The sequence below is a fragment of the Danio rerio genome, chromosome 25 (genome assembly GCF_049306965.1).
Source record: "Danio rerio strain Tuebingen ecotype United States chromosome 25, GRCz12tu, whole genome shotgun sequence".
NCBI classification, from domain to species: domain Eukaryota; kingdom Metazoa; phylum Chordata; class Actinopteri; order Cypriniformes; family Danionidae; genus Danio; species Danio rerio.
Genome location: NC_133200.1, coordinates 25,877,713 through 25,897,709, shown reverse-complemented (window position 1 = coordinate 25,897,709; position 19,997 = coordinate 25,877,713). Strand labels below are relative to the sequence as shown.

The following is a 19,997-nucleotide window of genomic DNA, read 5'->3' as shown; positions in this document are numbered from 1 at the left end:
ATTTAGCAAATTGCAATCTGGCTTTTTTTGTTGATTCTGGCTTGTTGATTATCCCATGTTCTGACACAACGAAGGAGTCAGAAACTTCCAAAAGCCTTGACACCATCATCTGACATTTTTCAGAGGCACAATAATCTTATTGTATGTAAACTTGACTTTTAAGAAAAGTTATACATTTCTCAAAAAATCTCTCTCTCATTATTCTTCTGTTAAGCATAACAGAAACAAATTTGATAATCTTAACTTACCTAAAAGAGAACAAGTTTAGTCACATTAACATCTGACTTTTTTAATGATTATGTGCCTTTTTATGCAGTGTATGTAAAATTCTAGTTTCAACTGTGTGTGTTTCAACTGTGTGTGTATATATATATATATATATATATATATATATATATATATATATATATATATATAAATGTAGCTATATGTAAAGAAATGTAGCTATATGAAGTTTTTAGGTCCAAATGGAGTAATTTAAATGTCAAATATGTGGTTTACTGACAATTATTCAACAACTGTCTGGTATACTTTATTCCAATTAGGAATAATTAGGAATCTCATGACATTACAAGGTATTTTATGTCTGATAAAACAAAACACTAATGTTCTGTTTTTAAAGGAGGAGGGGGAAGGGGTTCATTATGTAGGTTAATAGGACCTTTAAATAAATAACTATGACAATGTTTCATGCCTAATGTTTACGTTTTGTGGCAAGTAAACAGTGACTAATTTCAGTCAATGTACAATTTTTAAAAGGAGGTGTGGCATCAAACCCCACCCCTAAACCTAACTGATTGTGGGATGAGCAAATTGTATTAAATTGTACAAATGAGATCAATTAAATTCATATAATTTAGGCACTAAATAAAAAGTTAGAAATTGCCATGAAATATCGTTGTAAGTACACTTGTAATAAACAGGATAAAGTAGATCCAGGTGGTTGTTATCGCAGAGTAACCCCCTTCAGGCTAATACAACACTAATCCAACACCAATCTTAATGTCGGGGCTGCTGAAAACCTTGTCTGGCTTTATGCTACAAAATCAAGGTATTTTATCCCTTACTTACAGTGCCTATTTGATATAAAGCCTATTATATGTTTAAAAGTTTCAGAGATGTGAGTTCCCTGTTATTCTGTTGAGAAAAACTTCCCCATCTCAGCCAGTTATACTAAGATTGTCCATTGTCTCTGATGTCTTGATGGTGGTTAAACAAGCAAAACAATATGTTTTGGACATATCTACTGGGCAATCTTTAATACTATTATTCTGTGATTTGTTCCAGAGTAAATAGGGTATAGGCAACATTAAATTTCATACATTTGGATATAATTGTAGTATTCTATCTACAGATAAAACCAGACAGACAGACGGGCAGGAAGGAAGTTAAAAACTCACTGAGCTCTGAGATGCTGCCTACACATGTAGCCAGTAAGGCCTGCTCGAGTGTCCGCAGCTCCAATTCAGCATATGCATCTTCTCTGGTCTCCAATCCTGTCTGACGTCCTTCTGTGTATGGGCTGAAATGAGCTGGAAGTGATAGAACACCTGAATATAAAAAAAGGAATTTGGTAAAGATTAATTGTAATGTCAAGAGTCAAACACACACACACACACAAAAATTATGTCTGAAAAATTGTTGCAAACTATTTATTTGTGTTGAATTAAAAACCAAATTAAATTTAGTTATGTTTAATAAAATTTAGTAAATTAAGTAAATAAAGTAACTTAAATTGTTTGTATAAATTCAGCCAAATAAATCTTTTTGTTACAGCCACTTAACATAAAATAATTTTGTAAATACAAGTAATAATTTTTTTTTTTTTTAATTTAAAGCACATGTCAAGTTTGTAATTTTAAATACTGCAAAATCCAATCTCACGCCACTTTGTATCGTTTTGATTTAGTGGTTAATTCGTATGAATTTGTACGATCTTGTTTGTACATTTTAGGATGACTTGCTAATCCTCCAATAATGGTTGGGTTTAGGGGTGGGGTTAGGCACCATACCTCTTTTTAAAAATCGTCCATTTTCATAGAACTGCACTTGGGCAGTATATATGATACATGCATTTTAAACGCGTATTCAAATACAAAATAGTATTTTGTAGTTTGTATTTGGTAGGGTTAATGAAATTGTTTATATTTTGTGTCTAAATAGTTTAATGTTTTGTATTTTAGTATTTTTAAAACATTGTAAAATACTTTGTGTAAAGTCTACAGTGCATGATGATACCTTCAACATGAGGCCACTGATTGGAATTTTCTCCATTATTTGCCCAAGCTTGATTGTCTCGGTGCCACAAGTGTAAATGCAGAGTAACTTTAGAAATAAAAAACACCTAAATAGGGTGTACTGGTGTTTTAAAGAGGGTAAACTGAGACTCTTCCAGGTAAAGAAGAACAGAAAGAATCTTGGAATAATGAGGACACTGTACAAATGATAGATGGATTGTAATTTGTAACTCAAAGAGAAACACAAGTTACATTTAGGTTACAAGTCCAGCTCACTAATCAATAGGCTACAACTGCCGGCAGCTAGCTCTCTCCAACTCTCACATATTTGCCCACTGAAGCTAAACAGGGCTGTGCCTGGTCAGTACCTGGATGGGAGACCACATGGGAAAGCTAGGTTGCTGCCGGAAGTGGTTTTAGTGAGGCCAGCAGGGGGTGCCCAACCTGTGGTCTGTGTGGGTCCTAACGCCCCAGTATAGTGCCGTCTTTCGGATGAGACGTTAAACTGAGATCCTGACTCTCTGTGGTCATTAAAAATCCCAGGATGTCCTTTAACCCCACCAAATCTGCCCACTTCATCACTCTGTCTCATCTCCACCAATCAGCTGGTGTAGTGTGCAGTCTGGCGCAAAATGGCTGCCGTCGCATCATCCAGGTGGATGCTGCACAATGGTGGTGGATGAGGAGATTCCCCCTATGTGTAAAGTGTTTTGAGTGCCCAGAAAAGTGGTATATAAATGTAAGAAAATATTATTATTATTATTATTATTATTATTATTATTATTTACTTACCCCTATACAAGAACAAAGTGGCAAACAAAAGTTGATGTTATCAAACATTGTTTACTTCATTTAGTCAGTTTAATGGTGAAGGGATTGATCCAATAGACTTATTGAGCACACCACCAAAATATCCATGGAGTGGCTTCACAACAACTTGGTGAATGTCCTTGAGTGGCCCAGCCAGAGCCCAGACCTAAATCCTATTAAACATCTCTAAAGAGATCTAATAATGGCTGTACACCGTCACTTTCCATTCAACCTAATAGAGGTTGAGAGGTATGGGCAAAAACTCCCAAAGACAGGTGTGCCAAGCTTGAGGCATCATATTCAAAAAGACTTGAGGCTGTAATTGCTGCCAAAGTAATGAGCAACGGCTGTGAATACTTATGTACATGTGGTTTTTCAGAATTTTGACAAAAATAAATTAAATTTTTTAATTTATTATTTTTTTTGTCATTATGAGGTATTGTGTGTAGAATTTTAAGAAAATAAATTAATTCAATCCATTCTGGAATAAGGCTGTGACATAAAAAAGAGGAAAAAGTGAAGCGCTATAAATACTTTCCGGATGCACTGTAACCTTCAAAAAAACACACAAACTACGATTCCAAACAAACAAATTCTGAAAAATGCATATTAGAGGAAGGAATGTAAGCAAACTCGAGAACTACAAGATCCCTAGATTCAATTCTGGTATTATGAAACTCTTCATGAATAAATTCAAACAGCATTACTAATAATCTCCACTGAGTTTTACCAGAAGAGAATGCTGCCTGCGTATTTTTGTCTCCAAGGTGTTGTCTTAGATAACAAAGCTTGCACAAGGTCAGGACAGTCACTTCCTCTGTAAACATCTCCTCTCACATCCACAATGATGTTTTCTAGAACAACGCCGTGATTCAATGTTGATAAGTTAATGGGATGTTTCCAGTATAATCTGATTGCAGTTGAGCTGAAATGAGTCAGCTCAAAGTTCTAGAAAGTTCTATACTTCAGTCTGACCGTCTACATAATTAAATGATTGTGTAAGACCAGAATGGCTTTATTAAGGCAATGATTTATGGCAGAGTTACATAACATGAAATTATGCTCAGCTCCTTTAACCTCTTCTTTTTTGTAGTCTTAAAGGGATGTTTGAATGAGGCAGATATTGTTTACAAGACCAATACTTTCTCTATTTTGTATGTTCTTTTTTATTTTTTATTTTTGCAGAGCTATTATAGGTTAATTTGGTTGAGCTGTCTACAGTGCCTTCCTGTCCAGATGAATCAGAAAAGAAAAAAACAGTGGTTAAGGAAGAGGAAACTTGTGCAGTTACGTTTCTAACTGGTTCTTTGTAGTCTTGGCTTTGCTTTGGCCTTTAGGTTTGAGAGTCCGGCCAAGGAAAAGGAAACAAGCATGGAACCCTACCAGAGGAGCAACAACAAAGCAATATTGTTAGTGCAGTTTCTGATTTATGGATGGATCTTTAGAGGAAAGACAGACTTGTATCCCATCTGTGAACTTCAAAGAGATATTCCATGTTCTGAATAAGCTATAAAGTAAGGGCTATTTGCAGGTAATTCACCCTCAGGCCATCCAAGATGTGGGTGATTTGCTCAACCTCGACTTGTTTTAAACCAGTTTAAATTCTGTGTTCTGCTAAACACAAAACAAGATATACAAAAGAAAGTGTGTGTGTGTGTGTGTGTGTGTGTGTGTGTGTGTGTGTGTGTGTGTGTGTTCCCCATTTCCTGTTTAACAAGGAGAATATTTTTTCAACACATTTCTAAACATAATAGTTTTAATAACTCATTTCTAATAACTGATTTGTTTTATCTTTACCATGATGGCAGTAATTAATATTTTTAGGTATTTTTCAAGACACTTCTATACAACTTAAATTCACATTTAAAGCCTTAACTAGGTTAATTAGGTTAACTGGGCAGATTAGGGTAATAAGGTTTGTTCTGATGACTATTGAAAAAATTTAGCTCAAAAGGGCTTATAAATCTGTCCTGAAAAATGGTTTTAAAATCAATAACTGCTTTTACTCTAGCCAAAATAAACAAATAAGACTTTCTCCAGAAGAAAAAAAAATATTATCAGACATACATGTGAAAGTTTCCTTACCCTGTTAAAAAAATCATTTGAAAAATATCTTAAAAAGTGGGGCTAATAATTCTGACTTTAACTGTATGTTGAATATATATATATATATATATATATATATATATATATATATATATATATATATATATGTATTTTTTTTTTTTTATACGGTACTGTGCAAAAGACCCACAGTTACGTTTGTTGTTTTAGTGAGGCTAAAATGACGTTATATATTACTTTTAATTCTCTATTCATATATAAACAGAAAATACAGTATTTAGCTGCAGGTTCTAGTAAGACATGAAAGACAAAATTGGCGAAAGATGGTAGAATGAATGAAAAATACTGCAGTTTCTGTTTTGGTTTGATCTGCATTTCTGCCAGAACTGTTGTCCATATTGCCTGATTTGATGGGATTGTGAATGTTGAAATGGACAGGCAGGGGTTAATTAGTCATGCAGTTCCTAAGAGAAGGCACCTAATTTAAAATAGTTTTATTTATCAGCATGGTAATGATCTCAAACTCACTGCTAATGAAATCATATTTGGGGAGAAAAAGCAGCTGATAAAACAAAGACAGTCATGAAATGGCCTCCATAGAGTCCAGAACTGAATATTGTTTAGGCAATATTATAGGCAGTGTGAGATTTACCTGGAGAGAAAAAGAAAGATAGAATACGCTTAATCTAGAGTAAAACTTTTAGAAATATTGAAAGATACTTGATATTAAATAGCACATCTTTTCAGAAAAGACAAAAAAGTTCAAGCTGTTAATTGGTGCTAAAGAGATCACGTTATACTTTTGTTCTGAATATTGTGTAGATATTTCCCATATTTTCTGTTTGTATATTAAAGGTATAGTTTGCTCAAAAATGACCCTGCACTTGCTTTACTTAACAAGACTTTAGATTATTGTTATATACATACACTTAGACCTAAATGTGTCAGCATCTATCCCTTTTAATTTTGTTTTGTCCATGGTTGTTGTTGTTGTTGTTGCTGTTGTAGTAGTTTTACCTATATATTTGGAAAGACTGCTCTTTTGCCATACTTTAGGCATATTTGCATATAATAAACCATATAACGCATATTGAGAGAAGGTGACTGTCATAAACAATATGCTTGTTGTAAATGCTCTCTAACCTTTCTCTAAATTTGATCTGATTTGACAATAACAATATAACTCATTAATATAACCCATAAAACTATATAAAATATATTAGAAAAATATATAATTTATATAATTATTTAATTAAAACAACTCATATATTACACTCTTAAACAAACAAAACTGTACAATTATTCAGTCTTTTTTGTCCAGTTCTCTAAAATGTGACCCCCAATTACCTCCATCATAGAAAAGGAGAAAGTTAAACAAAACACAGCTAATGCCTTTAACTTTGTTTACGTCTAATGATCTTAACCCACAACATTTTAAGGAGATTTAAGGAATCCATCTAGAATGTTTGGAAGTGCCTTTCCATATTAATCACATGGCCAGTGTCGAGATAAGTCGTTGGTTTCTAGCTTTATTATGTACAGGGAGGAATTCAAAATTTACAATTGAGGGTGGCTCCAGATTTCATGAACAGGGTTAGTTTGTATTTATTACAGTAGTGTGGTAACAGAAAAGTACTATGGGAATGGCCCTTCAAACATTGGGATCATAAATTCCAGTACACAAAGTGAAACGTTTGTTTACAGTAAGCACCCTCTTAATGGTGTCTGTGATTTACGTTTATTACAGTACATTTACAGCTTCAGGGTGGCTGACTAACACCAACAGTATTAAAAGTGGCCTTATGTGAGATATACTTCTTTCCTATAGAAGATAAGCTTTCAAAGACATCAACTGAATGCTATGACTTCTTAATGGTTCCTGGGTGTGGCTAAGTGGTTTCTTTGTGGTTTCTTATGGGTGATTGCAATGATTTTTGGTTGGATGTTCTGGTAGTTTAAATTGCTTACGTAGTTTTTATAGTGCCCTTGATAGTTGCTATAGTAAAGTATTCTTTAGTTTTAACACAAAGACTTAGGCTAAGAGGGTCACAAAACACCACAAAACACAAGCTGTTGACAGTCGTATATGTGTCCCACACTGCTAAAAACATTATTAGGACATATATTTAACTAAAAAGTGAAAATTGGTTGTCTTTGCATTGTTTCGAGCAAATTTTTACTTCCAGTTTGAAAAATTTTTTGAAGCGGCGTCAAGGCCATGAGATCTTAAAGTGTATTCTAGCGTGTAGGCTGGGCGTCTGTGCGTGGAATTATTGTATTACGTCTCTGATTGTGCTGCATTAATGCATGAGTAACACTTGGTTCAAACCAATCAGCATGCTCTATTGTGTATGCGCTACAATTTTTATTAACATGCATGCTAGCTTCGAAGACTGTACCTGAAACAGTGTTCAGACGGCAGAGAGATACCACGGTGTGTTGCCAAAAGAATCGGGAAAAGAATGAGAATTGTTTGGAGATACTGGTCGTCAGTGTTGCTTTTATAATTTGCTTCAGTGAAGATTTTGTTTTCATTTTCTCTGTATGAAAGCGCTGCTGGACTCACGTGTGGATCAGTGCACGCGACACGCGGCAGAAATAGGTTTGTACGGAACATTTTTACCCGAGAGCTTTTCTCATTTGGAAATAGTGAAATCCGGATTTGCTGCTCGTCTTCTTTAAAAAAAAATGCTCCAGTATGTGTTGATTGTCCTGTCTCTACATATTTAGTAAGTGTGTGTGATCATTGCCCTTTCTTTGTTCACTCAGATGGCAAAGTTATAGTTCGTATCGTCAGCAGTATTCTTTCAGTGTTTAAAGACAGGCCTTAGTCAAAATTATTTTTAAGTTACTTAGTTTAAGTTAATATCATTACAATATTATGGACTGAAAGATCGGCTGTAAATGCTGCTCTCTGAGTGTAAATGTGAACACTGCAAGCAAACTATTGCAGACCGTCGTGTTTAATTTTCGCTGCATTTTGTGACAGGATTGTCTACACACTTGGCAACGCATCTGAGTTACAGAGAAATGCAGAGGTTTTTTCTCTTATTCGATGTGCAGTATCAAACATTTTACTGTCATTGAACACAGTTGCTGTCTTTCTCGCCTGCGTGTGTGTTTGTTTTTCCTCTGTGAAAGTCAGCGGGTGCCCAAATGGAAAGTCCCATTTTTATACAAATCCTTCCCCTTTTCCCTCCCCCGACACTCCCACCCAAACAGAGCTAGACACACCCACTTTCCTGACTTTTTCCAAACTAGAGGTGTGAAACCACCCTGCTGAAACGGGGGGGTTGTTGGGGGGATGGGGTGGGGGGGAGTGGTTCATGGCCCTTTAAGGAAACACACTGCATTTTCTCTCAAAACAAAAAGAACGTAACACAACAGAAAATTTTCAAAAACGTGACAGACTCTGCTGTGCTGTGACTATTGCTCAGTGAAGTTGTAGGTGATCATAGAAAGCATTTTTTTGTTTGTTTGTTTATTTTAAAATCCAAATTCCTGTGTTTTTAGTATTCATTAGCCTAAATAACCATAACTTGAATAGCCGAGTCTGTCGCGTTTTAGGGTCTCCTTGAAACATATTGATTGTCTGGTGAGAAAATGCAGCGCATTGTCATAAAATGTTTGCGTTGTGAGAAAATGCAGCGTGTTTTATTAATTGTTTGTGTTGGGTAAAAATGCAGTGTGTTTTTTGCTAAATGTATTTGCGTTGTGACAATTTGCAGCTAGTGTGATGTCAAACGGATGAAGATCTTTTCTTAATTTGCTGGCGTTTTTTGTAATTGCACGTGTTTTTTTTTAAATTGCAGCACAGTAAGCTCTCTCGGCCACCATATGATTGGGTCTAAGTGTTTGTGTTAAAATTAAATAAGTACTTTAGACTTTAGCAACTATCAAGGGCATTATAAAACTACTTAAGAAATTTGAACTACCAGAACAACCAATCAAAATCATTGCACGCCACCGTACAATCCCAATACTATAATATATTGCTACCATTACCCCTACGCATACCCCTTCGGCTTCCTCTTGGCTCTTGAAACAAAGCACCATCTTAAATCTTAATTTGTGTTCTGATAGTGAGCGAATGTATTCAGGGATTTGCAACGACAGATATATGAGTAATCAATAACAAACTTTTGTTTTTTGGACTGCTCCATTAAGTGAAGTGCTAAATCCAGCTCACAGGATGCAGAGATTTCATGAAGTCCTGATTTTTGGCTTTTGTGGTACATGTGTGTAAATATAAAACATATGGCTAGGTATAAAAATATATTAGTTGGTTAGGTTTCCTCGACTGTTCAATTAATAGTGGGCCTTGACTTTAGTGAAGTCAGAGAGAACAGTAAATTATTACTGGACATTTCGTTTCATATGCATTTATTTATAGGTCTAGATTATAGGTCAGATGGTATGCTGCAAACAATTACATTTACGCATAATAAAAATCCACAAACACAAACATAGGATGTGGCTGATGCAGCATGAGAAACCGCCATTTATAACTTTCCAGTCTCATCAAACAGGATTCTAAACCCCTCCATCAAAATCCAACCCACAACAAATTTGTCCAGCTGCAGTGGGTAGAATCGTCTGTGCGAGTCTGCTTCTCGGTATATAGGACAGGACAAAGCCTGAAGTATTTGCTGATGCTGGCTGTTCCCTACAAAAGAATCAGCTTTACAATGAGCACACATGCCTGCAACCAAATTCAATATACTCTCCTGTGCCTGGGCAATCTGGCGACCGTTTACTCACTAGGGTTATAAAGTGTTCTTTAACAAGCCTATCAAGTATTTTCACATACAAGTTTCATTTAGAGGTGCAATTAAACAGGTGCAATTAAGTATTTTCTTTTAAAAATTACGTCACACTTTATTTTAGTGTCTATGTCAGTTCATAACCACTCATTTAAACACCGAGCAACATTAATTGCTTACAAGTCTTTACTATACGATTAGGATTAGAATGTGGGTTAGGTTTACTTGCTTGTAATTAATTTACAATTATTTGTAATTACTGTACTAAGTACACAGAGTACAACGTGTAACAAGGACACCTTAATTTGATACCAAAAAAAAGTGAAAAAAAAAAAAAAAAACATTCAAGCAAGTTTGTGACAAGTGAAATGTGAGCACATGAGCACATGATGTATGCGTGTGAATAAGTGTGTATGAATGTTTCCCAATATTGAGTTGCAGCTGGAGGGGCATCCGCTGCATAAAACATATGCTGGATAAGTTGGTAATTCATTCCGCTGTGGAGACCCCTGATTAATAAAAGAAATAAACCGAAAAGAAAATGAATGAGGCAAAGCAGTGGCGCAGTAGGTAGTGCTGTCGCCTCACAGCAAGAAGGTTGCTGGGTCGCTAGTTCGAGCCTCGCCTCAGTTGGTGTTTCTTTGTGGAGTTTGCGTGGGTTTCCACCGGATGCTCCAGTTACCCCCACAGTCTAAAGACATGTGGTACAGGTGAATTGGGTAGGCTAAATTGTCCGTAGTGTATGAGTGTGTGTGTGAGTGTGTGTGGATGTTTCCCAGAGATGGGTTGCAGCAGAAAGGGCATCCGCTGTGTAAAAACTTGCTGGATAAGTTGGCGGTTCATTTTGCTGTGGCGACCCCAGATTAATATAGGGACTAAGCCGACAAGAAAATTAATGAGTTTTATTTTATTTTTATTAAATAAAATAAAATCAAGGGCGGCAAGGTGGCTCAATGGTTATATACACTGTTAGACCTTACCGTTTTTTTTTTTACAGTAGAATACTGGCAACACTGTTGCCAGCCACTCACTGTAAAAGTTCGGTTACAGTAAGTAACTGGCGACAGTGTTGCCAGTTAATTACTGTAACTGAACCATTACAGTGAGTGGCTGGCAAAAGTGTTGCCAGTTATTTACTATAACTGAACCATTACAGTGAGTGGCTGGCAAAAGTGTTGCCAGTTATTTACTATAACTGAACCATTACAGTGAGTGGCTGGCAACAGTGTTGCCAGTAATTTACTGTAACTGAACCATTACAGTGAGTAGCTGGCAACAGTGTTGCCAGTTAATTACTGTAATAGAGCAGCAGTGGTAACTAACTGGAAACTGTGTAGTTAATTACTGTATTGTAGTGTTACAAATCACAGCATTATACTGCATACACATTAATAGTATGTCATATATAGTTATTGTAGTGTTACTAAAATTAATCAGTATTCTTAGCTGTTATTAAAAAATAGAAGGCATAACATTTTTCAGACAAATTTATTTTATTGTTTTGGCACCAAACAAATAACAGAAAAAGTATAACAAAATTAAGAAATCAGCAGATATAAATATTGTCTTGCATATTACAGGTCTGCACAGTAAGGCTGCGGTCACACTAATGTTTAAGCATGCAAAATTCTGTCATACTGCACTGCGAAGTGGAATTAAACAAAGCGAGGAGTGGAATTAAACAAAATAATTAGAGATTGAAAAAGCAAGCCAGAGAGGTCATGTTTTGATCTTTGATTCGTATCAAGCAATCACATGATGTGATTTCGCTTGTCAGCGTTCTCCAAGCTTGAACTTTCCAATGCTGTGAATTATGAAATGTCGCATGAGGTATCATTCCAGGTCTGCAGTACTCACATGCGTATGAATGGAAGTCTAAAGGGAGAAAAGTACAGTGTGACCAAGACTTTAAGCTGTAACTCTAATTAAACACACCTGATCAAACTAATTAGGGCTTGTTAGAAATTTACAGGTAATGTGGAAGCAGGGTGGGAACTAAACTCTGCTGCGCTGCAGTTCTCCAGGAACTTGGAGTTTGACCCCCATGGTATATAGCAGGGGTGCTCAATCCTGTTCCTGGATATCTACTTTCCTGCAGATTTCAGTTGCTACCCATATCAAACACACCTGCCTGTAATTATCAAGTGGTGTTCAGGTCCTAATTAATTGGTTTAGGTGTGTTTGATATGGTTAGCAACTGAAATCTGCAGGAGGGTAGATCAGCAAAAAACACAACATAATTATTTTAAATTTTAAAGTTTTAAATAATTTAAAACTGTGTCAAATCTCAATAAAAAGTTTAAAATAATTCTAAAAAATAAAAATAAAGTTGGCAACACCGAAAAACCAAAGGATCCAATCTTTTATTGTTATAATTATCTCAAGACAACAAACTTTTTTATTGTTTCTATAAATTCATAGGTGGAAACACAGCTCTGAAAAACACTTAGCAACAAACTCACAACCTGGGACCGGACAGTGGAGCTTTTGTGTGTGGATGGCTATGTGTATCATGTTTTTGTGATTCCCTGTGACGATGTGCACATGTTACCTTACTGAGATGATGGAATTTAATTTTGGCTGAGTTGCCAGAAAGATACATACAACTGTTAGCATCTGTACATTATGGCAGTATGCAATATCCAATAAATACATATACTTAAACAAAAGTAATGTAAGAAGTTATATGTGGAGAGGCTTACTAGCTAACAATGTAGCTTTCAAGTACGCAGTTCAAGATAACAACAATATAACTTAAAACACAGCCTTATTTTAGAAACCCTCACAAACATTTGAACACATTTTACTTACTCATTGTAGATTCTTATTTAAAGCCTAAAACATATCAGACTCTACATCTGAATTGATGGACAGAGAATAGAGCACACTCAGCAGTAAACAAATCAAACACCTGGCTCCCTTAAAGGGCCAGCATTTTCTGAAAACTTTTTCTAACCTTTGTGTTTAGAATAAGACGGACAGCCTGTGGGAGTGTGTGGTGATGCCTAAATCATTGTTTTCTGCCTTTAAAATGCATGTCTCTATAAATAGCAACATAAACAATCAAAGAAGATGGGACAGTAATGGTTGAACAGTAATTTGCTATTTATTGTCAGTTACTATCTGTAATGAGTACATAAAGTAAATTACTGGAATTAATTCTTTGCACTAGACAATTTCATACAAAGTCTACTCCTTTTACATTAAAATAATGTGTTAATAAATAATAAATGTTTCCTTTTATTACAGCAAAATACTGGCTATTTTACAGTTATTTACTGCACAATCTACAGAGTAACAGTGCAGTTATACTAATTAAACACAGCTGATCACACTAAATCTAAAGGTAGTGTGTTGAAGCAGGGCTGGAACTAAATTCTGCTGGGCTGTGGTCCTCCAGAAGTGTGACATCCCTGGTACATAGCATATTTTCAAAGGAACTGCCTACATTTATCACAATCATGCACATATCATTGAATAAAAACAATAAAAATATAAAAACTTCATCCAAAGCAAAAAATAAATAAATAATAATAATAAATAATCTGATCCTCATGTTGTTCCAAACCTTTAGTAATATAAATAAATAAATAAATAAAATAACCTGAATAATACATTTATTTAGGAAAGCCTTTATACTATACTGTTAATGCCACTTTTACCTACTTCATTTGAAGTTTTCTTGACAAATTCATTGAGTCTCTGCAAAAATGTATGTACGTGCTGTTTAAGATATTTTTTAAATAACACATTTTTACTAGTTATTTAGCAAAATACTAATATTCAGCTTAAAGTGCAATTTAAAAGCTTAACTATAGGCTAAACTAGGCAAACTAGATTAATCATAGAAAAGTAAACAAAGTTATAAAAATGATTGTGATAATTTTGTTGCTCTGTGTGAATATTTTTGCCTTTAAATGCATCTCGTTGATATCTTTACCTTTTAATTAGCTCTGTGACATTGACATTGGTTGACTCCTGATACGCAATGTTAAAAACATAAAAGGAACCAAAGAAAACACAGAGATGGCTGAAGAGAAATTTAGCTTATCATCAATGCATTGTCTCACTATCTCCTCATTACTGACCATTCACATACCAAAACTGAACAGTATATATATATATATATATATATATATATATATATATATATATATATATATATATATATATATATATATATATATATATATATATATATATATATATATAGCAACATAAATCATCAGAGTACATGGGGTATTAATGGTTGAGCAGTAATTTACCATTTATTATCACAGTAACTATCTGTAATGGGTACATAAAGTAAATTACTGTCATTTATTTTTTGCACTACACAATTTCATACAAATCCTGCTCCTTTTACAGTATAATACTGTTTCCTTTTATTAGAGCAAAACACTGACTATTTTACAGTTATTTACTGCATAATTTACAGTAAGTAACAGTGCAGTAGAGGATCTTATCCGAATCAGTGTTGAGGGTCCTCCTTTAGAGGTGTTTGATGCCTCAGTGAAGAGGTAGATGGAGGATGGACAGAGGGCCAGAAGACCAAATTTCAAATCCTGGCCACAGGATGTGTAAATGATCTGTGAATTTTGTTGTTTATGTTTTTTGTTAGATTTGATTGTGTTTTTTCCCTTCTCTGAATAAAAAAAAAAATTACAATTTGTAGTTGTCGTGCTCCTAATTTTTTGCTGGCGTTCCTAAATTTTTGCTGGCACTCCTAACTTTCTGAAGTTGGGAGCACTAGTGCTACCAAGTGAAAAAGTTAATTTCGAGCCCTATATATATATATATATATATTAGGTATGCAACAATATTGTAAATACCGTCTATTACTGTAGGCACATATTTCTGAGAAAAGTTTGCTTAGGCGAATGAAACGAACGGGAGGTAGAGGGAACTACAATTCCCATCAGCCTTGGCGTGGCCATCATCCTTTGCGGTCTGTTGTCACTACAAATCCAGGAATGCGGAAATGGAGTGTGTGAACCTAAAGCGGGTTTTAAATCGGATGTGTGGAAGTATTTCAGTTTCTTTCTAAAAAGATACGAAAAAGGAGAAAAGGTGACAGACAAAGAAAAAAACGGTATGCTGGCACTGCCAGACTGTGGTGAAATATCAGTCAGGGAATACGACTAAAAGCAGTCATGGGGACTGGAGAACACAGCACACTTGTTAGATTGATCGAGACATTGACTTGTACCGTAAAGAGACCTCTATCTCACTCATGGCTTGTCCTCTCAAGTGGTGGAAAGACAATGCACAATGTTACCCACTGCGGTCAACCTTGGCTAAATCATATCTCTCTGTCCCAGAAACCTCAGTCCCAAATGAGAGTTTTTTTTTCTGTTGCAGGGGACATTGTAAATGCCCAGAGATCCCAGCTTTTGCCAGATATTTAAATATTTTTTCTTAAAAAAACAAAAAACCCATCTTTATCCAAGTGAATGATTGATTAAATGTTTAATGTGATGAGTTTTCAACAATACTAAATTGAAACTTTATTTTTTCTACATGGTTTTATAGTTTTTTGTTATTAAAATTGAAAAATTGAAGTTCCTGTTTGAAAACTTACTTACTTTCAGTGCTAAGGTAAATAAGTACTTTTGGCAGTTTTTTCGAGTCTTTTCATTAGTTTTGTTTTCCTGTAATGGCACCGTACTGTGCCATTCATACCGAGGTATTACCGTACCGTGAAATTCTGATACCATTACATCCCTTATATATATATATATATATATATATATATATATATATATATATATATATATATATATATATATATATATATATAATGTAAATAGTAACATAAAGCATCAGAGTAGATGGGGCAGTACAGTAATTTACCATTTATAATGACAGTAACTATCTGTGATGGGTCCATAGAGTAAACTACTGTAATTTATTTTTTGCACTACACAATTTCATACAAATCCTACTCCTTTTATAGTAAAATACTGTTTCCTTTCATTCCAGCAAAACCCTGGCTCTTTTACAGTTATTAACTGCAAAATCTACAGTAAGGGTTAACAGTGTATATATATATATATATATATATATATATATATATATATATATATATATATATATATATATATATATATATATATATACACACATACACACACACACACAAATAATCTTAAGAAAAATATCAATTTAAAAGTAATGACTGGACACAATATCAAATTATTAAAACATAATAATATAGTAATAATATTTAATTATATATATATATATATATATATATATATATATATATATATATATATATATATATATATATATATATATATATATATATATATATATATATATATATATATACTGTAGTTCTCCACAATGAGAGTTCTCCAAATGTAAGCTAAATAGATCATTCCACTATACAGCTCAGTTTTCAGTATTATTTGTGTTTTAAAACACAATCCAGCAAGCATCCGATCCACTCCATTTCCAAGTATTCTTAGAACTTCACACATAATTTTCACTCTTGCACCATGACAGCACAGCTAGTCCAGTTTGTGTAAGTTTAGAAACTGCCAATAGAAGCGATAAATCTCCCATGAGCACACACCCCATCTGAACGGCTGCCTGCCTTTCCCACAGCCCATCCCAAACACACTCACACATAAAGAATCTCCTTCCCCCGTTTTTGCCTTAGATCATCACTTCTGGGAGAAAAGTGTGACCAGATACAGAAAGGAAGAAAGAGTAAAAGCTATTTCAGTAGATCTGAGGTGAAAATCAATTTCAGTCAATTTCCTCACATCAGGAACTAGACCTAACAGCCTATATAAAAACCCAACAGACTGCATTCATATACAGTATATATATGCAGTTGACGTCAGAATTGTTAGCCTTCATGAATATTTATTTCCCCAATTTCTGTTTAACGGAAAGAAGATTTCTAAACATAATAGTTTTAATAGCTAATTTCTAATAACTGATTTCTTCTTGGCATCTTTGCCATAATGACAGAACATAATATTTGACTAGATAAGATACTAGTATTCAGCTTAAAGTGAAATTAAAATACTTGACTAGGTTAATTGAGTTATTAGGTAATTAGGTAAGTTGTTGTATAGTCATGTATAGTTACTTAACATCTCAGACCGTGACCCCTAAAATAACAATGCCAGTTACTTGGAGGTGAGTATAAATTAGCACAAGGCTTTTCTTGGTTTAGTTTTGGAGTCCACAACATAGAGATCATTCTCAATGTTCAGTTATGGTCTGGATTTATTTTTAATGGATTTGAGTGCCATAAAGGTGTCAGAAAGTTTAAACCTGGTGCCATGAAATCAAATTGCAGCAGATAACAGCTAGTGCTGTAATTAATCAGAGGTAAACACCCCAGGGCTCGCAATGAAAAAAAAAAAAAACTGATGAAAGTATTTTTATTTGCCTGTTGTTGTTGTTGTTTTTTAAGAAACTATTAACTACTATGTTCTGTGAGCTGTGGATAAAATAGGATTATTCTAAATGTTTAATCAAATTTATTTAACTTTTGGAAATCACCCCCCCTCCCCTGAATATAGTCACTAAATGTAGACAATTGAAAAACTATAGCTTAAGAGAGATAATAATATTGACCTTAAAATGGCTTTAAAAAATCAAAACTGCTTTTATTCTAGCTGAGATAAAACAAATAAGACTTTTTTCAAGAAGAAAAAAATATTATAGGAAATGCTGTTAAAAAATTCCTTGCTCTCTTAACCTTCATTTGGTAAATATCTGATTAATTAAAAAAACACAAAAATCACAGGAGGGCTAATAATTTTGACTTCAACTGTATACTGAAATTCTTGTTCAATTCCACCACCTCAGTAAAAGCAGCAGTGTCCATACAGAGTGCATTCCTGATGGATAATTGGTCTGGGAATGAAGACGTGTTTGGTCTAACACGAGTCAGTTGTTCTTGTGTGTGTATCCGAGTGTGTTAAAAGCCACGGTCTCTCTCTTTTATGGACCAAGAGGCCTTTTTCTCTGATCTCTAAGTGGCCTTTCACATTCAGTAGAGACCACCTGCCTCAAAACACAAGCTCTTCATTCATAACAGCCTTGGTCAGTACTTTGGTCATTTCCTGATTACAAAAAAGTCCATTGAGATCATAATCATTAAAGATCAAAACGCAATATAAAAAGCGACAAATATTCGAATATGTTTATCTTTTTTCAGCCTATGTTACTGATAATTTATATTTTTAAAAATTGGATTGGTAAGTCTAGAAAGTCAGGGTACTTTAATCTGTTTAGTAATAGTGTTTTAACCTGACCTGAGATCTGTCAAACAGGAGCTAACAGATAAGACAAAGATTATATTATATTATATTATATTATATTATATTATAATATATTATATTATATTATATTATATTATATTATATTATATTATATTATATTATATTATATTATATTATATTATATTTAGGGATGCTAAATAATAATATTCATAATAAAATTCATAATAACCAATTTACCGTTAACCGAAACGGTTAAAGGGTAATGGTATCAGTTAAACGATTAAAAAAAAATTGTATTACTTTTTAATTGGCTGCATAAATACGCAACACATATTTGTATAAAGTATATATATTAACTCGCAGGATGGTGACACATGCAACCACTTGTACCTAAAGACATATTTTGCCAAAGAAGCAAGAATATTGAGAATATTAAAGAAGAATAAAGAAGAATATTGCTGGCACAGATGAGTTATTGCCAAACCAGCACTGGTGCTGATTGCCTTTGTCCTCTGTCCACTCTGTGAAAATCAGCGCATGCCCAAACCAACACTCTCATTTTTATGCAGATTTTTACAGACCTTCCCTCTTCCGACACTCCCCCTAAACAGAGCTGGACACGCCCACTTTCCTGACTTTTTCCAAAGTGGAAGTGTGAAAAAACCCTGCTGAAACAAGGGGGTTTCATGGCCCTTTAATAGTTCTTAGAAAAAAATAAATAAAATAAAATAAATAAATCTACTAAAATATTATGTGCTGTCATCATGGCACAGATAAAATAAATCAGTTATTATAAAAACTATTATGATTAGCAATGTTGAAAAAATCTCTCTGTTAAGTGAAGTTTTTAAACTAATTTCGAGAGGAGCACATGGTATAATTGACTGCAGCTGGCCACCTATCTACACTCATTAGTTAGCCAATCAGATCTATCCTAACTCACTATAAGTAGCCTAGCTAAATATTACTCCCCTATCTTCGTTTTCCGAAGAAACCCCCCATCCACCCCCTTTCTCCTCCTTTTCTCCTTTACAAAAAAAAAAAAAAAAGGGGGAGCTCTCGAGAACCACCTGATCTTGTACTCCCCTCACATGCTCTATGGACCTGGCGGGAGCCCTGGCCTCAACTATCTCGGAGCTCAGGGTTCTCTCCCGGGACAGCATGCCGAACCTGCTTACAGTTGTCAAGCAATATCTAAGTGGGAACTCTTGAAACAGAAATTAGGGGAAAAAATAAACGGGGGTGGAGGGTTGGGGGCTAATAATTTAGGGGGGTTAATAGTTACTGTATGTAAACAATAAAACTGTTACATGCTTTAGTAGCCTATACTTTACAAAAAGTCAATACATGAGCTTTGTCCTTGTGTTTCATCACACGAAGGCCGCGAATGAGACAGAGGAAATAAAAGCACACAAGCACTAAGGTAAAACCAGACACTCAAGACATAATCTTTAAAATAATGACTTCTACTACAAATGTTGAGAGGTCTATGATATAAGAATTACAGCTGTAGCCTGCTATTTGGCGAAAAAAATAAAAATAAAACATCCCTAAATCCCCCTAGAGCATCCCTAATTATATTATATTATATTATATTATATTATATTATATTATATTATATTATATTATATTATATTATATTATATTATATTATATTATATTATATTATATTATATTATCCAGTAAGTGTCACCAATAACACATTTAAAAAAGTCAATAAAGTTACACAAACATCTATGCAAACTATGCAGCATTGTTCAAATATCTGTTTGATTCTGCAAAAATATTTTTCACAAATAAATGTTATAAAGAAAAAAATAATAGTCATAGTGATGAACACTGATGTATGACAATCTTTACATTTCTAACAAACA

General features: G+C 34.2%; 1 protein-coding gene across 1 annotated transcript in view; it reads right to left on the bottom strand.

The window, feature by feature from the left end:
* abtb2b (ankyrin repeat and BTB (POZ) domain containing 2b) overlaps positions 1–19,997 on the bottom strand; it is a 106,509-nt gene that overhangs the window by 36,734 nt on the left and 49,778 nt on the right. Inside the window, exon 3 of the mRNA XM_021473879.2 lies at positions 1,401–1,550. Within this exon, the coding sequence (XP_021329554.1) occupies positions 1,401–1,550 (150 nt within the window). The remainder of the gene's footprint in view (positions 1–1,400; positions 1,551–19,997) is intronic.